The 23,890-nt window shown below is 35.3% G+C and overlaps 1 protein-coding gene across 8 annotated transcripts in view; it reads left to right on the top strand.

The window, feature by feature from the left end:
- Window positions 1-23,890, top strand: part of rap1gapb (RAP1 GTPase activating protein b) — a 99,954-nt gene that overhangs the window by 33,149 nt on the left and 42,915 nt on the right. For 3 of the 8 annotated variants that reach the window (XM_065279694.2, XM_065279696.2, XM_065279697.2), the window contains exons 1-2: window positions 5,783-5,902; window positions 10,074-10,109. The exons of 2 other annotated variants lie outside the window; for them this stretch is intronic. In XM_065279694.2, coding sequence (XP_065135766.2) covers window positions 5,859-5,902; window positions 10,074-10,109 — 80 coding nt within the window. In that variant the 5' untranslated portion in view covers window positions 5,783-5,858. Of the gene's footprint in view, window positions 1-5,782; window positions 5,903-10,073; window positions 10,110-20,948; window positions 21,046-23,890 lie in introns of those variants that run through there. 3 more of the 8 variants (XM_065279699.2, XM_065279703.2, XM_065279701.2) reach the window with 3 other exon arrangements.

Genomic DNA, 23,890 nt, shown 5'->3' on the forward strand with positions numbered 1-23,890 from the left:
CCTGAAACAGAGGCTACTAGAGATGGGTAACAATCTTTTCCTACAAGCTATTTCGAGCAAACAACTTTTGAAACATGCTTTATGGAACTCATACACCTATTTAACTTGTGGAAAAGCTATTATAATATGGGCACTTTAAAGTTTCAATGCTGTTTAAAATTGCAGTTTTAATGCAACTTCAAAGGGCTTTTAAAACCACAACTTCTCGCCTTGCACTAACCGTATGACGCGCCATGTGACCTTATGTATTACATAATTACGTTGAAAGGTCACACTTTACATATGTAAAAACGCACATGGACCATTTTAAACAATAATCCGACACAAAGACATTAATTATATCATTGCACATACAACCGTAGCTGTAGTTTCACATACGTCATGCATGACCTTTTGGCGTGAGTACATCTGCCATTTTTCCGCAGTCTCTCATTGGCTGTTGTGAAAGTACTGACATACTGCACTGTGTGTCTATTATAATGCTACTGGGGTGTTGATGTGATTTTTAATCATTTGTTTTCTGGTTTTGTTCAGATGTTAGGGTGCTAGGTTCTCGGTAGTAGCCTGCAAGACGAAAGTTTTGATTGGAGAAAATGTGATTGCATGAGGGAAAAACCCTTCTCTGCATCATTCCTGGACAAAAAATTAATACTTCTAAAAAGCAATGCTTTTCTGCTGAAATTTACATTTACATTTAGGCATTTAGCATATGCTTTTATCAAACATTAAGCTTTAAGAAATTTAAGAGGAGATTCAATGGAGAGACAGTGCTTTTTGTCTAAACATCCCAACCCCCAGTAAACCAACCTAAACCAACCGAGTGCAAGTTTTGATGGATAATGTGATTGCACGGGGGAAAATTCCCATAATTCCCTGCTCAGAGGCAGCCCTGTGCCTCCTAAGCACTCTGGCAACACTTGCACTGGGCTCTTACATGCCTCCAGCAGATAGCAGCTGTAAATTGATCTGTTGCTGTGAGAAACTGTGAAGTTTGATGGTATATTTTCATGTGAAATTTGTTTGTATGATCTGATTCTTGTCCCTGTCCAGAGTTCTGAAAGCCAAAGACACAATAGACACCAGATACAGTATGTGTTGCCAGGTAACCACACCTTATGAAAATAGTGTTTAAATGAGCCTTAGTCAGAAAAATTGTTCGTCTTTATCATCTTTATCATTCAGTAAAGCCCGGGGGATAATCTGTTTTTGTCTGTATGAGAACATACATGCACGGCCGAATGCACAGCCTTGCAAAGTATAGTTTATTTGACTTCCAACGCATGGATTGAAATATCCTGTGTGCGTACAGTACGCGTGCAAACTTCTGATGACAAAAATTGCATCCTGTGCACTGTACACAGACTCTTGCATATGCATAAAAAGTAAAAACAGGACTATACTTCGGCTTTAACCATAAGCTATAACTTTTGCCATTAGGCTATATGTGAATTCATTTGTGCTAGGAATTATAATATTAGTAAACAAATTTAAAGAGCAGCTGTCATCCGATTTACGTTTTAACATTTCCTTTGGTGTGTAAGCGCGTGTTAGTAAATGTTAAAGATATGCTAAAGGTACATACCCCAAAGTAAACAATGAGGCGAGTTATCATTTCCACCGTGAATCTCTTTTTTTGGACTGCAACAAATAGCCGATTGTAGGCAACAGTTTACTTCCTGGTCCGGTTGACGTTGACAAGACCGACATTATTATAATTCCTGTAAGTTAACTCCTGTTAGCATTACATTGTGACTGAATCTTTTAGACATGGTAAGGAGTGTCACATTTTCGGCTGACGTCAGAGGTATTCAGGCCAATTACAACGTACAAATTACCTGACCAATCAGGGACACAGTGCTTTTCAGATCGATGAGCTTTGGACAAAATCAGACCGTTTGAGGAAACCAATATATCTGGAAATACAAAAATGTACAGTATGTGAAAAATAATGTGTTTTTTAAACATAACCCACGTAAACAAATTGAATTATACCAAATACACAAAATAACGTTGTTTTTAGCAATGAAATAGGTGCACTATAATGTTTAATATCACTTTTATGTCACTGTAAAATGGTGGTGCATCAATATTTTGCTTCAACTTAGAATAGAAAATGAAAGGAAGTTTAATTCAGTTATCATTTACAGATGTCACCTAGAAAGTAAACTGGACAATCTGCTTGATATTATGTTTATGATTAATGGTGCTTTAGGTCCCTGACAGGCCCATTTCCTCCCGCTTGTTTTGTCTGGAATATACTGTAGCACCACACAGTGTCTTATAAAGGGCAGTGTCGATTCAAACCCTTCTGTGCCGGACAAAAAAGCAGTGCTTTTCTGCAGAACTTACATTAACATTTAGGCATTTAGCAAATGCTTTTGTCCAACATTAAACTTTAAGGGGTGGTTTCCAAGACAGGGATTATCTTAAGCCAGGCCAAGGCCTTAGTTTAATTAGAAAAAATAACTAGTTTTAACAAACATGCCGTCCTAAAAACATTACACTGAAAAAAATGATTCATTGAATTTAATAAATTTTTTTAAGGTAAGTGGTTGCAATTAATTAATTTAAGCTACATTTAAACAAAAGTTTTATATTTTATTTTACTTTACTAATCTTTTTTTGTTTAAATGTAGCTTAAATAAATTGATTGCAACCACTTACCTTAAAAAATTGATTAAATTCAATGAATAATTTTTTTCAGTGCATTTTGAGGCAAAACATAGGGCACTGGTGTATTTAAAGATATGTCAGTGCAAGTTGTTTTCAGTTTGGATAGCTCTTACATTAATTTTAGTCTAGGACTAGTCTAATCCCTGTTCGGGAAAGCGCCCCTAAGAAATTTAAGTCAATTAAGTCAATTAATGCACTGAAAAAAATTATTCCTTGAATTTAATCAATTTTTTTAAGGTAAGTGGTTGCAATCAATTTATTTAAGCTACATTTAAACAAAAGTTTTATATTTTATTTTACGTTACTAATCTTTTTTGTTTAAATGTAGCTTAAATAAATTGATTGCAACCACTTACCTTAAAAAAATTTTTATTAACTCTTTCACCGCCATTGACGAGATATAACGCCAATGATCTTTCCGCAATACCGCTATTATCCACTAGGTGGCCCTTCCGCAACTTTTTAAACCCGGAAGTATTGCCCTATGGCAAGCGGCTGCATGTCCGTGTCTGTTTTAAAGATCGCTCTGAATGGGATCTCTATGAAACGTCCGTCACAAAAATGGAATTATCTCTGCTTTTTGCTCAAAATGTGTAATGTGTAATGTGTAAAATTAATTTATTAAAGCAGAGGTTCCCAAACTTTTAATCTTGTGTCCCAATCAAATATGTATAATCTATCCATGTACGGTGGGTACATGTATAGATTATACATATTTGATTGGGACACAAGATTAAAAGTTTGGGAACCTCTGCTTTACAGCATCATTGCAATTTTGTAAGTTTTGCAAAATTGGCATTACCTGAAACCTTTAAAGCAACACTAAAGAGTTTTTGCTCTTTGCTCCCCCTAAAGGTTAGAAGCGTAATTGTCAATTACCACTGTCGTAAATACTGCAGCATAGCTGGCTCTGATTGGATTGTAGTTCTGCCGTAAAGCAGGTTTTTGTAGTTTTTCACTCGAACTACAGGACCACGACCCGACGGTTGGAAACTTCTTTAGTGCGGTTTTGGCCGATAGAGGGCTGCAAAGCGAATGTGAAAGTGCCGTTCACCCTGTTTCGAGTGGATGAACGACTGAAACTTTTTAGGAAACCTTATATTGAAAGGTACACTGAAAAAAATGATTAATTGAATTTAATCAATTTTTTTAAGGAAAGTGGTTGCAGTCCATTTATTTAAGCTACATTTAAACAAAAGTTTTATATTTTATTTTACTTTACTAATCTTTTTTTGTTTAAATGTAGCTTAAATAAATTAATTGCAACCACTTACCTTAAAAAAATTGATAAAAAAAAAAACCTATTTGGTGTTGCTTTAAAGGTCCCATTCTTTCTGTGTTTTTGAAGCTTTGATTGTGTTTACAGTGCGCAATATAACATGTGTTCATGTTTCACGTTAAAAAAACTCAGTATTTTTCACACAATTTACTTTACATTTTATCTGTATACTGCTGTTTTCACTGTTCTCAAAACGGGCTGATGTCTTCCTTGTTCTGTGAAGTCCCTCCTTCACAAATACGTTCAGTAACGAGTTCTGATTGTGTAGTTTGTTTAGTGTGTTGTGATTCGGTAGCAGCTTAGCTTGATGTTAGCTTAGCTGGCAACTGACGTATTCCTGTACCATGCAATGTACAATGTGCAATGTTCTGCACATCAGTTTATGATAAAAGTCCAAATGGTTTTGATATTTTTACTCTAAAAATGCTACAGTAAGTTATTTTCAGCCCAGTATTGGGTTAAAATGGACAAAAGTTCCTATCGCTGAGCACTGTTAGCAACATAAAGGTCTTGGGTTCGATTTCAAGGAAATGCACAGACTGATTACAAATAATATATACGTAGAATGCACTTAGTCGATTTGGAAAAAAACATTTGCCAAAATGCATGCATGCAAATGAATGAAAGATCAAACGTTGAGCAATGTGTTGTTATCTCAGTAGTTGTAAATATACTTTGAATTCATTAAAAAAGAATTAAAGATGGAAGAAAGAGAGAGATGTTTATTAACTCTGACGTTTTCTTTCAGCTGATATGAGATAGCACATTGTGCTTTGCCAGTGTTTCCATAATGTAAACATCCATTTCTTTGAGCCTGCGGGTATCAAAGGCTATTTGTTTATGTTTTCTAAAGGTCTGCCTATAAAAATGATATGTGAAAATGTAACAAAACATTTAGTCCCTGATCAAGTTTTGTGAATAATGTTTAACGCATATAATTTGAATGTACTGTATTACATTTCATGCTCTCTTCATTTGTACAGCACCATCGGGAGTATTTTATTATGCTAGAGCTTTAAAACCTTCAGCAGCAAACAGAATAATTTTTTCTTTTTTTTTATTTCTGTCTGCACAGACTGTTCAACATGACAGCGAACATGGACAGCATGTCTAAATTTCAGTAAAAATGACCTTTTTATGATTTTTAGAAATGTCTACCTTAGCTTGTAAAGAACCATAACTTTTTTGCTCTTAAAGGAATAGTCCACTTTAAAGATGGGGTCCATTGACTTTTCATAGTAGGAAAACATCTTTAAAGTGGACTACTCATTTAATGCATATTTGGCATTAATATGTTATCAATAAAACAGTAAATTATATCACTGACAGGTCCTGCATGACAGCTTGTCATCTTTCTACGTTAAATGAAGGGATCATGATATTTGGAATCATGAATTGAACTACATGAAATAACATCTTCACATCATAGAAAGGTCAAAACAACTATCTCTTCAAAAATATGATAAATCGACCTTCTTTATGATCTCCTGTGTGATTATTCATTCCAACAGCAATATGTCAAACATTTCTTCATTATTTTTCATCTATGACCAAATGATCTAAGCTCTGCTGTCCATGCGTTATGTTCTTACTGTACTTTTCATCTTTATGTCTTTTGTTGTGGTTGCTATGGTTTTTCTTTAAAAGTAATGAAATACATTAAAAGCAAACCTGTGGAGCTCCATCTCAGGTAGAGAGAGAAAGAGAGAGAGAGAGAGAGAGAAAGAAAGAGAGGGAGAGAGGGAGGGCAGAGAGCAGACGAGAAGGAGGGACAGATTCACATGCTGGAACAGAGACATAAAAACACTTAGCCGCTGTCAAAGAGAAACATACACAAAGAATCTTCTCTGTTTGAGGAAAACTGGCAGAGGAGAAAGAAATTCAGTGTTTTAGCTCTGTGGACATCATGGCTCAAAGGAAGAGGAGCTTCACTTTCGGAGCATATGGGGGGTAAGAGAGACCACTGGGTATTTGTGACGTATGTGACAGATGACTTTCCTTTTTTTTTTTTTTTTTGGTGGACCATGCTGTTGTAGTTAAAGAGATAGTTCACACAAAAATTAATTTGAAAGAAAAGACAATGCTCGGCTCCTGTTCCAGTGATACACAAAAGAAGTCTTATTGATTTACATTAATGCATTTGGCAGACGCTCCTATCCAATTCGACCTACTGTGCATTACAACATGGTGTACGTTTATCAGTATGTGTTCCCTGACTTTGCACTGCTAATACTAGTTGAGCTACAGGAACATCTTAAAAAATGTATGCAATGCTTTTTTCAATACAGTAAAAGCAGATGCTGACAATTTGAGTCTTCCTGTAGCTCAATGCTGAGGTCATAGGTTTGATTTTCCAAAAAAAAAAACACAGTGACAAAAAATTGTATAGATGTAATGCAATGTAAGTCTTTTGAATTTATAACTACTATTATTTTAACAATAACAGGACATTTCTTTATCAGTTAAACGGTTTATTTATTCCCTTGATTTTTAAAATGATTTCTTGTATTATTTGTCTTTTACGGTTGCACGTGCTTGTTTACGTTATGTTTGTTTTGCCACCTGAAACCATTGTTATGGTTTGGTAGGAATGCGTACAGATTGACATGGATAAAGTAACGCATCACTTGAATTTGTTTCGGCAACAAAGTAGAACAATAGATGGACAGATCACACCGACATTAGCGACCTCATCTTATATCTCGTTGTAAAGTTTTTAGGCACTTTTGCATGGTATTTGTCTTAATGAAAAAACATATAAAGATTGCGTGATGCCTTTTTGACATTTATACATAAATACAGATAATCTGGTTTTACTGGTTTTCATTTAGGACTGTATAAGTAATCTGAAACTGGTTCCGTTTGATCTGTTTTGTTTACTAATACTAGAATGTGACGTCACTATTTATTCAAACATAATTTATACAAACAAACATAGATCCCACGTGCTGTTTTTTATGTCTCAACATTAAACATGGCACTTTTATGAGGTCAACCTGTGATGACTTGATTAATTTTCAATGTATTTTTGTATAATGCTTTTTTTCACAATACTTGCTCCCAAACAGTTTCAGAACAAATTGTGTTTATTTTTTGTGCACATGGGTCAATACACAATACTGGACCCACTGTAAAAAAGTTTGTGCAACTTGAAAAAAGTTTCATTTAAAAATATTAGTTGACACACAATTTTTACACAACTTTTTTTGACTTAACTAATATTTTTAAATTTAATTAACTTAAACTTTAAACTCTATTTTTTAAGATGAATCAGCAAATCCTTTTTTTACAGTATGTCTGCAATTCAGATTAAATATATTTAAAAATTTAAATGCAAAATACACCCTAAAAATGCTGGGTTATTTTCATCCAAACGTGTCAAAAAGGAACAAAGCCAGCCATTTGATTAAAATAACCCAGGATTTTAGGTTAAAACAACCCAGCATAGGTTAAATTACAAACCAACAGGTGGAAAATAACCCAGCATTTTTTTAAATGTGGAAATCTGGGCTCTTATGACATTAGAAAAGAAGCCTCTATATAATTGCAATAATTTATAATTGCAACACCACCGCTGTGAAAACAACATTATGTCCATTTGAATAATCACCAAATTTAGGCATCATTTGTTTATGTACCACAGGTCACTTGCTCATTCTTTTCTCATTTGACAATGAAGTATTACAGGCTGTTTAACTATTAATATGTCAAATCTTCAAAAATAAAGTTTAACTTGCAGATGGTACTGGTTTTCTGTATGTAATATTGATTCATTATCCATGTTACCAACATGCTAAGATTGTGTTTTGACCCATGTAGTGTATAAAAACTTCACAGTGAGCAAGTGAGAGTGGCAAGGAAAATTCCCACAGTTATGTTATTTATTTATTTGTCTGTATGTTTGTTTAACTCAAAATAAATCAGGATCAGATGTTAATTCTCTCATAGTGAAATTTAACACAGACTTTAGCTCTGGAGGAGCAATTAAATTATCAGATACCGCTCGTCCTTTGCCAAACACAAGGTTATGAAAATATTTGTTTCTCAATGTTCTCAACCTGAAGCATTACTACACATTGTTGACATAACAGCAACACTTTCCCTTAACTCAGCAGAAGGTCAAATAGCATGCTAGTGCCTACAGATTCCGATGATGGTGTGACATGTAAACTTTTCATCAAGATTATTGCCAGATTATTTCCTGGAAAAGATAGAGGTCCCAATATTTCTTCCATTTCAATTCATATTGTTATTAGTGAAAGTGAATTGAGTTTTTAGATGCACCTAGTGGTCATAAATAAAATTACACCCAGGGGCGCAAGAAGATGTTTTAGGTTGGGGGTGCTGTGTGTATGGCTGTAACCAGCTATGATGTCACTGAGATCCGGACCACTGTAAATCTTTAAAATCCTCTCTAAATTAAAAATAATTAGTTTAAACTCTTTGTGATGAGGGCATGAGTCCAGCCTTTTATATTTATACTTTATACAATTTGCATTCTCGGTATTTCTGCATATTAATAGGATGCAATAATAACAGAGTGTAAATGTATTTAATGTATATAAAAGTTATTAAATGAATGCTGTATTATTGGGAAAATAAAATCCCAATAATTTGGGCACTTAAAGCAACACTATGTAGTTTTTTTACCTTTAAATAATGTCTCTAAAATTATTTCAGTGATAGAACAACTTTTAACTGGACAAATTGTACTGTTGCTGCAACCTGAGCAGCCTCCTAGCTGCTACAAGCACACTCTGAAAGTGGCGGTGGAGGGTAGGAAACACAGCCCCACCCCTCCCCCTGCCTGCAGAAGAGTGTCTGATACCAGGCACTGTTGCGCTTTTCAACCACATGGGGGAGCTGTAAGTAATTTTTACATGGAAACTACATAGTGTTGCTTTAATTTCAACTTTTCTTTATTTCTATTGTAAATAAATGCCTCGCTCGGGAGATAAGCGAGTTTGGCAAAAATCAGATTCGAACCAGGGACATCGAATAAGCATTTGAAATGAATAAATAAATGAACCAAACTTTGTGTTGCTTTTACAATCTTGTGAAATTAGAGGGTGCTACAGCATTACACACCAAAATTATTACGTTTGCTAAAATTATTTAGTTTTCTTTTCATGCACAGCAGCCATTGTGTTCTGCATTGTGGCTGTTTTGCTATTTAGCTTCATGAAAGTCTGGGCTTTTTTAACCACAGTCATTGTCAGATGATTATTAGCACAAACAACCATCTGCTTTCTCAGAGAGAAAACTACTCAGTGTTTCACAACCTCAACCGACCTCACCACACACGTGCGCTTTTGTCTAGAAAAACTATTGAGTTGTCCATCAAAACTACTATGAACAACATGCACAATTGAATGAAATGAACAGTTAAAGGTGCAGTGTGTATCTTTTAGAAGGATCTAATGACAGAAATGCAATATAAAATACATACCTATATTATCAGTTGTGTATAAAGACCACACATAATGAACTGTTATGTATTTATTACCTTGGAATGAGCTGTTTTTATCTATATACACCGCAGGTCCCCTTACATGGACGTCGCCATTTTGTTGCCGCCATGTTTCTACAGTAGCCCTTAATGGACAAACTGCTGTACAGAGTGTGTTTTATCACTACTGTATTTTGTCTTAGACAACAACATGTTTGTCCTGTGGCGGCTACCATAGTGTTTCATTGAATGGTGGACTGCTGTTGGTTGCAATTCATAATCACACTGCTAGATGCCGCTAAAATCTACACAATGCACCTTTAAAGGTTTGGTATACTGTACAAAACTTGCAGATGGCAGAAATGTTTCGAGGGAATTTAGAGATGGCAATTGCATGAATTAATTGATGATGTGCTTCAGTGGTTCCTCATCATCTCATTGGCCTTCACCTTTCTTTAACTTGAGAGATTTGCAGAGTCATTATCACATCAAGTCGAGTGTTAAAGAGGAATTCGCTGAATTGATTAGCCTTTAGCATTTAGCACGCTAATGGCTCTGTGTGGAGATTTCTGAGTGTTGAATGCGTGAAATCAATTAGCGCCCTTGTCTGTACATGTGTTACTCTCGCCTGCCCACATATGCGAACTATAATTTTTTTTTTCTTCTTTGCAGAGTGGACAAACACTTTTCTAGGACAAGACATATATGGTAAGGCTACATTTGATATTTTCAAGAATATGTATGCATGTATAAAACCTATATCCTTTGGCTAAACAAGTTGTTCTTATCATGCTGTTGTGTACACAACTTTTGTTAGAAAGTTGTATACACCATCAACTGTGCCATTCACTTATTCTCAAAGGTCACCCAAAGCACATTTTTCTGTGTGTGCGTGCTGTACTTTCAAGGTTTGGATCAGATTGTCAGATAAGTCAGATTGGATCCATCCGCACAAATCTCATGCGAGCTGTTTTTGTCTGATTTTTCACCTGCTTGACTAGTGGGATTATTAATATAGAGAAGGAACTGGTTATGTGTAAGGCTGTATTATAAAGACTGTGAAGATAATGTGTCTGGAGAAATCCAGAGAGGGAGTAGAAGGAGTGTGGAATGTAATTATGGCAGGACCTGCGTTTCACTCCACGTGTATCGTCCCAGATGAGCACTGCGGTGCATGATAATGTGACCAGGCAGAGACGGCATGCATGTAAACCATCTTTCTTTTACCTTTTCTTTTAAAGGGACTGTAAGATTAATCAAAATCAATGTCTTTATTCATAAATATATCCTCATTGGTGTCAAATGACCTCTGCCAATGATCTTACTTTTCTTTGTAAGCTTAGAATTTCTTCTCTTTACTTACATTGAACGGGTAAGTCCAAGGAGGCTTCCATGTCGTTCTGCTGTATTGATAAGCTACAATAGCAGAGAGGGACACAAAGCACTAGCCTACCGACGTTTCCACAACCCGTTTTCATTCAGCACACGTAAACCAGCTGAAACAGACAAGGAGATCAGTGAGTACATAACGGCTACCGTAGTTGTTAGGAAAAGCGAGGCGCTAGAGAGCACAGGCATCTTCCTGCTTAAATCAGTTTTCAGATAAACACTTTGCATGTTATAAGGCATAAAAGACATTCTGTGATGTTTTAAATATGAATATCTATACATTTTTATTATCGCTAGTCCCAGCTAGAACCAACTATATATTTGATGTTCATCAAATACTTTAACTTTACATCCGCTTAATCCTCACCTCAGGCCATTTAGAAATTTAAATGAAAAAAATGTCAGACACAATTAGATGGTTTATGTATCTGAGCTCTTCATTTGTATTGGCATTAATGAACATTAACAAAGATTAATAAATGCTAAAATTAAAACTTTAACCCTCTGGGGTCTTCACATTCATTGGCCCCCCTTGAGAAGTTTTGACCTGCAGTGACGCAATAATTTAAACGGATATTTATAATTTGCAGAACTAGCTATATAGACCAAAAACATTTTTTGTACCAGGCTATAAACATATTTATTTCTGTTGTAAAGTTGGGCATTTTAACATTGGGAGTCTATGGGATTGACTCCCCTTTGGAGCCAGCCTCTAGTGGCCAGTCGATGAATTGCCTTTTAAGTCACTTCCGTTTTGGATTCACGACAGAGGTTGCCCCTTGTTTAAAAAATAATAATGGCAAAAGTCTCATAACATTGTGTTCAGCACAAACTGGGCTACAATATTATGTGAGCAACATGTATGTACATGATTATATTTTTGAGAGAAAAATGTTTATGGATGGATTTTGAAAAAGCAGAAAGAGTCACTTATATAAGGCCAGAAAACTTCTACTAAACATGTTTTTACAAGACCTTTAAAACTGGATCTAGTCGTCTAGAGTTAAAATGAGAATCATTCTGCCTACTCATTCACATTTAACAATATATTGATTTAGTATTTCTAAGAAATGTTTTGCTTAGAAAGGCCATTTAGAATATAAGGCTTTAGATGTCCCACTTGCAATCGTGTCATTTATATGAAAAGCACAAAAAACATGCCTTCACTGCACTAAATGCAGAAACTGGATGAGGTATTGACTGTCCCTAACTGTGGGGCGTGAGCCATGCATATGGATCGTCTGAGCTTTTTACTTGTGAATAGCTTGGGTGTGCCGATTTCAGCTCATTTCAGGTAATAAAGTATTAAGGGAAAAACTGTACCTCTCTTTCTTATACAGTTTACACAAAGTGAGAATATTTTACTTACATCATTTAAAAGAAGGCATTCCAAGCATTATGTAGACATTTATCTTTTGTTTGTCTGACAAGTATTCGCTAAGTTATAATTAATTTTGTGAGTGTTTCTGAAAGGACTTCACTGAGGGAAAGAAAACAGAACATCATGTTTATTTTCTTAATTTTACGAAAAGCACAACATTTTGTTTTTATTGGCACTTTTGAATGATGTGAAAATTATGTAAAATCATGTATGTCCAAAAGAAAATATGTCCAAAATCTGCAAAGTAATCTCAGTCTCTTTGCACAGTGATGAAAAAATGAAGAGGTTGCGGTGCCCGCGCGACCCCCTTATTGCCTGTTTTTGAAGTGGTCTTCGTCCTAGAGACAAAGCGGGCTTGAATTTTAAAGTCACTTTAAGCACTACCGCACACTTCCTGAAAAGCCTGATGCACCCACCAACACTGTCAGAGGGCTGTTATTTAGACACTGTGCATTTATAATTTTATCTATTCAGATTGGTGTTACACATTAGCCTGGTATTCTACTCTACATGGCGTGAATGTCACCGGTTTGATAGCTGCATTTAAATCACAGCCCAAGTGGGCATCTTTATGCTGATGTCCTGTCTTGATCAGCCAGCCTGTGAAAATTGTCAAGACAGGATTCAAGATTTATTGGGAATGGGAACAAATATGGAGGCATAAGTACAAGCTCTTTACTCAGTGTGGCATTTTCACTCGCTTCCTTGGGGAATGACAGTCTGTTCCGAATAAGATCTTGCATTATGCAAATAAATCAGTTCTCTTATACAGTATATACACGTCGATTTACAATACATTTATACTTTGTCATTTAGCAAATGCTTTTATGAGTGACTTACGAATGAAAGTGCATTTAACATTTAGTGCCCTATTTAAATGATCTAAGCGCATTGTCTAAAGTGTCCAAATCCACTTTTGCTAATTTAACGATGGGAAAAATGGGTTGTGCACCAAGTGCACAATCTAAAAGGATTGTCTTGTTCTCGTAATAAGTAATGGGTGTGTTTTGGGCATAACCTGCAATAAACCAACGAGAGTCTTTGCTCTCATCCCCTTTAAAAGTCAGTTGCTCGGCACCATGCCGATTCCCTATTTAGATGGCGGAATTTGTAAACTGAAAAACTAAATGGAGGAAGAAGTTCCTCAGTTTAAGTCATCATATACAACAACTCTGTGGGGTAGCATAAAAAAAGATACAATATTTCCATTTGTCTAAAAAAAAACATTTAAATACTTACCAGGCTACAGGTGATGCAGCTCTTTACGCCTTCTAACGTCTCATAATTGGTCCTCATTTATGTTCAAGATACTCAATAATAATCTTTTACATTTTAATCCTTGAATTTTTCACATGTAAACATGTTTGTGTGCTACTGCGTATCAGTGTTGTTTTGATGATTTTGTTGACACACCTATTTTTTATGACGCTAACTAACGCGACAACGACTAGCTAAAATGTCTCTAAGGTGACGAAAACATGACGAGACGCTTTCAAGTTTTCATTGACGAGGCGAGACGGAACGAAAATGATTATAAGTCTGACGTTCACAATGCATGTTATTTCTGCCTATTTTGCGTAAAATCTGTCTTGTTTTTAGCTAAAAAAGTATCAGCAATGCTGCCGCTTCCTATCCTTATTTTGGGTCAACACAGTCTCACTCACAACCACCACACGGCTGCCGCCATGCCTACATTTTTACTAAAATTGACTTAAGCTTGACTAAAACCTTTTTGCTTTTCATCGACTAAAACTTGACTAAAACATTTTTGTGTTTTGTCGACTAAAACTTGACACACCCAAAACGGCACATTTTTGCACACACCTCCAAAGTGTCAATTGTAACATTCTATAATAAATTATCTATATGATATTTTGAGCTAAAACTTTACATATGTGCTCTGGGGACACCAAAGATTTGACATCTTAAAAAAGTCTTGTGACATGGCCCCTTTAAATAACAAAAACAATATTGGCCATTGACTTTAGACTTTAGACCAGGTTTTAGTTAGTCAATGGGCGTAGTCTATTTTAGTTGTCTCAAAATAGCAACACACCAACAATGCACCTAAACACACCTCGTGTTCAGACCAGTACGACCATGGGCGCAAAATTGGGGGCGCAAATGCATTTGGTATTTAAAAAACGTGGCGCAAAACTTGAAAATTATAATTGCGCCGGGTTGAAACTAGCAAAATACGCGTGCGTCGCCAAACTACCACTTAACTTTAATCGATCATTTAGGCACATCTAGTGTTGGTAAATACAATTTTCTGAAAAGAGTCAAAAATCTTCCCATAAGTCAGCCTCGGTTGTTGTTTGACAGTGGACATTGCGTTGCAAAAAATAAAGCTATTACTGTTAAATAAGTCTTAGCTCAGGTTAATGTATCCTGAATGCATGGAAATTTTCAAACAACACACTTACGTAATTAAAATATTCCTTTCCGGGAAAGCAGTTTCTCTAGAGATTAGTTGTTTTTGTTTTTTCAGACTTTAGTTTGCCCGGATACTGCGAGGACAGCAGTGGTCTTTAGGGACACAAGTAAGCCGCGTCTCTCAGCGACATATACTGTCAACTCAGATGACTCGCATAACAGCTCTCTGTGCTTTTACTGGATGTGCTTGGGTCTGAAAGAGATCATTACAGTTCACTTTACAGCAGTTCAGATAGTGTCGAACATTTTTCACAGATTTTTGGTTGTTTGGAGCACATTATGTGAAACATGTGAAGTGCCTTCTGAGGACAGGAGCCTTGCTTTGGTGGAGTTTTCAGTTGAACAGATTGATCAAATGTAATTTTCATGGCAGATGGTAGAGTCTGGATTTGTAATATTACTTTGGGACTTTTTAATGGAGAAAATGAATATTTTATCTAGCATCAGTTTTGATATTGGAAATGTACAGTATGACTGGTCTGCTTTACCTATCACTACTTGAAATTTTTATCAGTAAAAGTATGTAAGATATTTATAATATTACATAATATATTATGAATATTCAGTTATGATATTGAAAGTCTAAGATTATTCAGGATCTGTAAATCCGTACCATACAAAAATATACAATTAATGGAATAAAGCAATAAACAAGCCCACTGGGCCACACGCAGATTGTACTTAAACATACAACTGTGAACGTTCAAAGTTCAAACGCAAATAGCTACCTTGTAAAAATACAGTGCCGTGAGATTGTGTCTGAGAGATTCTGTTTATTTTTTGTTTGTGAAATACTTAAAACCACAGGTTTGAAAGGTGGAGTATGGATGCTGACACTGAAAAAATGAGCAAAAAATAGTCCCTAGCTGTTACTGGGGCGGTACCCTTTCAAAAAGCACACTTTTGCACCATGAGGTACATATTGGTACCAAATATATACATTTCTCGGACTAAATTGTACATATCGGGACCTTTTAGAAGGGAATTCCTAAACAGAAAATTAATTTTGGCTTTATATAAGACAGTTTCACTCTGGATGTTTTAATTTGTACTTTTGTGCAGTGACGGTTCGTGACCGCTCATCCGAGGGGCGCAAATTCAATAAAAGTGTTCGGAGTGTCATGTGTGTTACTTGCGTTTTCAAAATGTGTGTTTGTTGCATCATGTAAACCATGTGTATCACAAAATAAATGCCTGCTGCACACGTGTCAAGACCCTCACGTTCACAAAATAAATGCAAGACACTCCCTTAACAGTGAACTCTGATTACGCATGAGATTATGTGAGTATCTTGCCATCGAGAAGCATCTCTTTTATCATAAACCCTTTAGACCAGAGGTCCCCAACCACCGGTCGTGACCCAGCACCGGGTCATGCACAAGTTGCCACCGGGTCGCAAGAACGTCCCGTAAATTTTTTTTACAATAGCCACGTAATAGCTTAATCGGGTATTTTGTACTTTAAGAGCCGACTTCAAATAACATCGATCATTTCCACTTTTGTACAGAGCCGCGCTCTCTCTACACTTTTAATGTAGATTTGAAATTAACCTAAACAGTCCTGTGTCAATCATCATAGAAATCCGCGCCCAGCAGCAAATTCTGGAATCTCTCCCTCTCCACTGCATTTTTTTTCTGTTCTGTTACTTGGACTTGCGGCTCGAGCTCGACCAAGATTTTTTGTTAAATTATATGACTAAAGCTGTCGGTATCGGCAAGTACTGAAATGCAAGTACTCGTATTTCAAAAAAGTGGTATCGGTGCATCCCTAGAAAACAGCAAGCCAAGTTCGTTTACCATTAATTATTAAGACTAAATGGGCAGGCAAACAAGTGAAACAATGAAAGTAAAAAAACAATTCGTCTCACCCCCCGGTCCGTGAATATTTTTTAAAGCTGAAACCGGTCCGCGGTGTAAAAAAGGTTGGGAACCCCTGCTTAAGACGCATCTGCAGCAGGCACTTATTTTGAAAAGACACGTAATGCACATAGAATCCCTTAACGCACAGAACACATATTTTGAAATATGGAACCACACACATCACGGGCTACATACATGTTTGACGAACTTCGCATCGAACTCCCACAAAAAAAGAAGTCACCGCCGCCACTGCTTTTGTGTACAATAACACGTTACACAAATAGACATTTTTTATGTACATATTTTGTGCATCTCTCGCTGTCTACCTGTCTGTCTGTATAACTACTGTGAAGAAATTGCAGCATTTTTGTCAAATCAACATATATTTGAATGCTCCTTAAACGTAAAAAATAAGTTAAACATCTTCAACTTGTTTTTATAAGTTATATTAACTATTCATCGGTCAAAACATAATTTTTTGTTGTTTTAATTTCATTGTCTATATGAATTATATCAGCTATTCCAAAATGGAAACACATTTAAACAGAAGTCTTAAGTTTTGTTTGATTGGTTTATTCTGCTATTTCCAAAACAAGGCCCTTTTAGATTGTCTTTATAGTTGAAACTGGCCAGGTGAGAAACCAGACCGATAATGTGGCAGATGAGGGTCTCCACCCATTGTTGTTGTTACCTGATAGCTCAATCTGAGTTCAACTAAAGGAAGAGAAGCTGACAATATTGCTCCACTTAGACAGCAGGAGACCATTCTGTTGACTCCTTTAGTGTATACTTGTCTTTATCTGTTTGTCTAGACAACATATATTTATTTATTTATTTACTTATTTTCACCAGAAAGTATGAAGGCCAACAGAAACTTATTTTTTATGACCCATTTTTCAGCATGTAGCAAAGAAAACAGATATGAAAAACCATTCCAATGACAGCAAGGCCAGCCGAGAATGTAGTGTCATTTGTCTAAGATTTGACAGTTTTCTTCAAAGCATGAATAAATATTAATTTCATCCTTGTACAAACGGAAAATTCCTTGAAAATATAACTTCAAAAGCAGACAAATATTTCATTTTAGAGAATGTGAAGCAAGGATTTTTCTGAATTTTTTTACATTATAAAACATTAAAAGAGGATTTAGGGTTTACTAAACTGTAAAAACACAGCATTTTGTTACTTTAACTTAAAAAATTAAGTTAAACAATTTCAACTTGATTTTATAAGTTAAGTCAACTTCTTTAAGCCAAAACTTAAAATAGTAGGTTGAATTGACTGCATGCTGCATTTTTTTACAGTGTTTAGGGTTTTAAACAATTTAACCCTAGCATAATAGTATCTTATTTTATTACAGAATGTAGATTTTTTAAAATCTATTTTTATATAATCAAAATGCAAACCCTTGTCTGTTACCAATTTGGATATTTCATTTCACATGCATTGTAAAAAATCTTTGGTGCCTTAATTTTTTTATTTAATCAACTCAGATTTACATGTCATTTCAATTTACTATTATTTATCTTGACTAGAGTTGTTATAACTTATAGAATATTGTTGAAATATGTCAACTTCATTTCATAAGTTGCATCTCTTGTCAAGATAAATAATAAAAAAGTTGAAATGACTTGTAAATCTGAGTTGATTAAACAACAAACATTTTAAAAAAAAAATTTTTTTACATTGTGGGTAAAAGAGAAGAACATTTCCATGGTCAGTTTTTACGGCTGATGTTGTTTGTTAACCTCACAACAGTTACGGCAGAGTTAAACCATTTAGGGAGGAAAAAGTGGAAAACGGGTTTGGCTTCTTTAGTTCTTCAAATACAAAGAACCGGAGGATCAGGTGGACATCTCAGACGTAAGTCTCTGTCTACTTGGGTGTGGATAAAATATTTAAGAGAAAAGTCTGGTGCCGCTGGCTGTTTCTTTTCGCCAAGCTACTGGGAAGCATGCAGAGGATCTCAAAGGACAGAGGTGGCAGAAGGTTAAGCCTTTCAGAGGCCGTTCTATGTAAAGTGCATCATCTATGGTAAGGGAACAAGATTTAAAAGCACAGCTGCCACGTTCTCTCGGTTTCTAAGGAAACCTCAGTTAAAATACTGAGAGGTCTAAGAAAATAACCCACTTTGCCACAGTTTTGCTGGATACAAAAAAGACCTTGAAGTTTTTAGGATTGTGCAGGAAAACGTTTAGTGCTGAGAGGTTAGTTTTATGAGTAATAGTACAGGACTAGATGTTTATAGCAGGAATTGGATGTAATTTTATTGTGAAATTATTTGATGCTAAATGTAAAAGTTGGTTGAGTGTTGTGCTAGCAACAGAAATGTCCGGGGTTCAATTCCCAGCGAACACACATTCATAAAATGTACCTTTAATGCAATTGTATAAGAGCATCTACCAAATGCATTAATGACTTTTGTTTCTCTGTCTTGATAAATCTATAAACAAAGTTTGGAAAGGAGAAATGTGCATTGCTGACTTGGGAGACATTTAGTGCAGGGATACTAAAGAGATTTTATATTTATGAGTGATTTGTCTTTCCAAATGGCTTGTGAAAGTGTGTTTTGGTGGTGGTAAAGCATAAACAAAGAGTTTCAGTTGGATTTAAATGAGTAAACAGAGGGCTGGTGTGAACTCTGTGGGTACTGTGGCTTTGAAAGGGATGTTCCTGAGGTGGTGCTTTGGCTTAATGGGTTTGAAACTGTGGGAATGTTTTGGGCTTGGCTTGAAGTACATTTAAAGTAGTTTCGTGGGTCTGAGTGGGCTAATTGTAGGCCTGAAACATCCTTTTACAACTACGTAAGAAGCTTGAATTACACACACCAGCACACACACATACAAACTTACAGTATACTGTACATGCATCATGCATACATACACTCTTGGAAAGGATCTGTTAATTTTTTACACATCTTTGTGCATTAAGCTTTTAACACATTATGTGTCATTTTGTGTTGATTTTTTGTTAAAATATAACACAAGTTGTGTTAAAATTAACACAAAATGTGTTGTTTCAATAATAACACAGAGATGGGTGGATTCTGGGACAACACATTTAGTCTGTTGTCCCAGAATTAACACTAATGTGTTGTGTTTAACACATCCGTTCTAACAGTGTACAAAAAGCACTATTGCACAGTACTAACAAGTTAAGCTTTGTGACATGCTCGCAGTTAGCACTAAAAATAACCTTATTGGGTTTGAAATGGGAGTCAGTCCATGAGACAAGGCAATCCACGGGTTTAAAAGAAGAAATATGCATCTCATATTTTGTTAATAAGTGCTTAATCTGTGCAAAAAATATATTGTCTGAATTATAAAGTTATTCAAATAGTACTTTTGTCGGTGTGACTACTGTGTTATTTAAGTAGTTGAACTTGAAGTTACATCTCATAACACATAGAGGCAGTTTTCTAGACAGGGCTTAACCTAGTCCCAGACTAAAATGCATGTTTGAGCTGCCTTAATAAAAAAAACACCTTGTATTGCCACATCTTAAAGGAACACACCACCGTTTTTCAATATTTTACTATGTTCTTACCTCAATTTAGACAAATTAATACATACAAATCTTTTTTCAATGCGTGCACTTAATCTTTGTACAGCGCGTCGTCAATGTGTTAGCATTTAGCCTAGCCCCATTCATTCCTTAGGATCCAAACAGGGATTAGTTTAGAAGCCACCAAACACTTCCATGTTTTGTCAGGCAGAAATGTTTTTAAGATAAAAAAGAGAACTATATTGTATGGCGGAAGAGCACTTAGTTTGCAGCAATTCGACCTTGGTGCGCAGTAACATATTCACTCTTAACTACTCCTCCACTCGCTCAAACTTTCGTTAATATTACTGCGCCCGAGAAAAACGGTGGTGTTTTTCTTTATCATATATAAATGCCATTGTTTTGTCTCAAGATGCACACCTGTATTGTTTTTGTAAGGTATGTTTGTAAAAACTACTTAAATGTCCTAATATAACTAAGGCCTCGACCTGGATAAATCTGAACCCTGTCCGGGAAACCGCCCCGTAATGTTTAAGTGTTGTTTTTTAAGTGGTCATACTTTTAAAACATTGTCTTTTAAACGTTCCCCATTTAGCATTAAGGGTACAATGTCTTGCCCTATGTACTTCCCTTAAAAGCCCATTAGTTTTTACAAACTGATGGACAAGTCAAAATAATATTTATGGTAATTGACATCCCATCACATCCTTTCGAGCTCAACCTGTATTAATTCCTGTAAGCCAGTGTTTTAATCACCTAAATACCAGTGGGAAGTGTCACAGTAATGAAAAATGGGAAAAATGTCAAACTGGAGATAAAATCAGATAAGTGAATGTAGACTTAAAAGTAACAGATTAACCAAAAACTGGAGAATAGGGAGTGAGTCATGAAATGTAGAGTGCAGCCAGGAGGGGAGGGAAAGAGAGAGAATAAGTTAGGAGGACGAGAAAAAGAGAGAGAGAGGAGATGAGCAAGCAATAGGGAAAACAAGCGCTCTGTCTGTCACCTGCCCATTTGGTTCGGAGCAGCAGAACAGATTGCTTGATGTTGATTTGTCCTCTGTGCATGCTTACAAGTAAGTAACATCTCTCTCTGCCTTTCTCTCTCTCTGTATCTGTCGCTCTCACAAAACATTTTGATAAGATCAGCTGTCTTTTAGGTGATGTGCGGAGCTCAGGTGGTTGTATAGTGAGACATGTCAGACAGCATTACTGAAGCAGATTTAAATCAAACAGATGACAAGTATGCCCTATGTGCATGTGTTTTACGGGCATGCATGCATGTTCCAGTTTGTATGTTTCAAAAAGAAGTTGTTTAGTATTGCTGTCACTTTTCATTTAGTATCGAAGGGCTGATGGCTTGAGCATTCTTAATAATTTCATAAGCTGTTTTGTAATCTTGAGGATAAGTTGAGTAATTTATTAAGACCTATATGACTTCTTCATATTGCAGCTTTTCTCCATAAAGTGAAAGTTACTGAAGCTTTAAGTCACATTTTGCTTAACTTCCCCTTTAAAGAAAGTCACACATTTGCAACAATACAAAAGACCAATCAGATCTAAGGATGATACAAGTTTCTTTATGAATTTAATCTCTTTTATAGCTGGTAAGAAATGCATTATAAAATCAAAATACATCTTTATGATGTGGGATGTGAGTATATTAAGTGTAAGAGTCCAGTTTTAAACCAAGTACTAGAGTAGGTACAATTGGCCCAGAATAGATATGTTTCACACATGCTTCAAATGTATATGTATAAATGAAAGATTTTGTGTGTTTTACCGCAGTTTTGTAATGCACAGATTTTTCAGATCATAATGTTGCTTGTATTCACTTGCATTGCTGCGACTTTTAAAAGATCCAGATATGTAGACATACTGTTCTGTACCATTAAGGTGCTAATATGCACTCTTTTAGTACAAAGGTGTACTTTTTGACAGGGTACCACACCAGTTGTACGTTGTTGTTGTTTTTTTTCGTACAATCTTGTACTAGCGTTGCAGTGATTGTGTCTTGAACGCACACTATGTGCTGTAGTTCTTTGCTAGTGTCGGATAGCTTATTGTTAATTCATGTAAACACAGTCAAATTCATTTGTATTAGCAGGTGCACCTGACAGCATGGGAGCAGCGCTGCTTTGCATTCTCTATATAAAACCTTATTTTACCTTCAGTTTTTCCCTGATCTTTTCTAACCCTCTCTGGGTCATATTATAATTATTTTGAAATACTTTTCTCCCATGTGGTTTTCAGCACTAAAAACAGCCGTGGTTAAGTTTTACTCGACAATTCTCTAACCTTTGGCATTTGAATTTAAACAAGCCATTTTTGCTACTGGATCTTTTATGTAAATATCCTGTTTTATGATTGGCTAACCTTTTTACATCCTTTTAACAACGCTCTCACACAAGCTGCAGTATCTTTTGTTCAGTCCAGTATAGTATCCCACCAAGCAAAAGCTGTCATTTCCTTGTCTAGGTTTACTATTGACCCAAGATAGTCCAGCTATGAGTATCCCATTTATAATAAAAAATTATCCTATTTTTTTTTTCTTCTTTTTTATTTAGCTTTTCATAAATAGGGAAACATTAATAATCACAATGTTCAATTATAATAGATAATAGATATTATAAGTACTATATTATAAGTCACAGACTGTACTCAAATAAATAATAATATATAAATAAATCGTGATTAATCGTTAGCAGAATAAAAGTTTTTGTTTACATCACATATGTGTGTAAACTGTGTATAATAAATATGTGTGTATATATATATATATATATATATATATATATATATATATATATATATATATATATATATATATATATATATATATATAAATTATACATAAATATACAAATGTATATACACATGTTATCATTTCTAAAACATATACATGCATGTGTGTACATTTATTTATACAAAGTTATTATACACAGTTCACACACATATATGATGTAAACAAAAACTTTTTCGCGATTAATCGTTAATCATTCCTACTATATATATACTATTACTTTGATAATGTATACAAATGATATATACCTACATATATATAACATACCTGTATATACTCCTACATTTAAAGAAAACTGTATATACCTACACAATTATACATATATGTGCATTACATATATTTACACACCACATATACCCATATAAACACATTTATACTTGTACACCTGCGTTGCCACGCGTACTTGCATAATCATACCATATGCATTCCTATTTGTAACAACCCACATACATTTATTCTCATGCGTGTCAATCAGAAAAAAGGAAACAAAGTTAACAGTGGTCTTAAATGTGATTTTTGTTATATGTATGATATTCCCTCATGTAAGCGAAGTCTTTGGTTTCTTTTATTTTTGGGACGTTAGACGTCTATTACACATTCACTTATTTTGCCTTGTGTTAGCCTAGACATCTGGGCTGTGTTTGAACGACTATCAGACGTCTTTAAAATGCAAAAATTGCTTGCTGGGATAGCATTGGCTTTGTGCCAAAGACAGATTCACAAAACAGTCCACGCTGAAATATTTCCACACAAACTGTTATAGTCAGATTGCTGTGATCAGGAGTTTTCATAGTAGTTACACACAGCCAGAAAAAGCATAAAATTTCCCTATTCTGTTCGATCTTCTCTTTACTTTACTGTGACTGGGCAGACCTTGTTGCTGAACACCAAATAGGCGTAGCTGATGTGTAAATATGGGCTGTTATGTGTTAATACATTCATCATTATGAAATCAGAGACATTGAGATTTTGAAACACTCCTTCAGCTTGGTGTCATATGTTTAAGTTTTGAAATCTGAAAGGTACAGTACATTTACAGATGTTTCAAGTTTAAAGGGACACTGCACTTTTTTTTAAAATATTGTCATTTTCCAGCTCCACTTTTAGCATAGCTTAGC

The sequence above is a fragment of the Paramisgurnus dabryanus genome, chromosome 7 (genome assembly GCF_030506205.2).
Source record: "Paramisgurnus dabryanus chromosome 7, PD_genome_1.1, whole genome shotgun sequence".
Classification (NCBI taxonomy): domain Eukaryota; kingdom Metazoa; phylum Chordata; class Actinopteri; order Cypriniformes; family Cobitidae; genus Paramisgurnus; species Paramisgurnus dabryanus.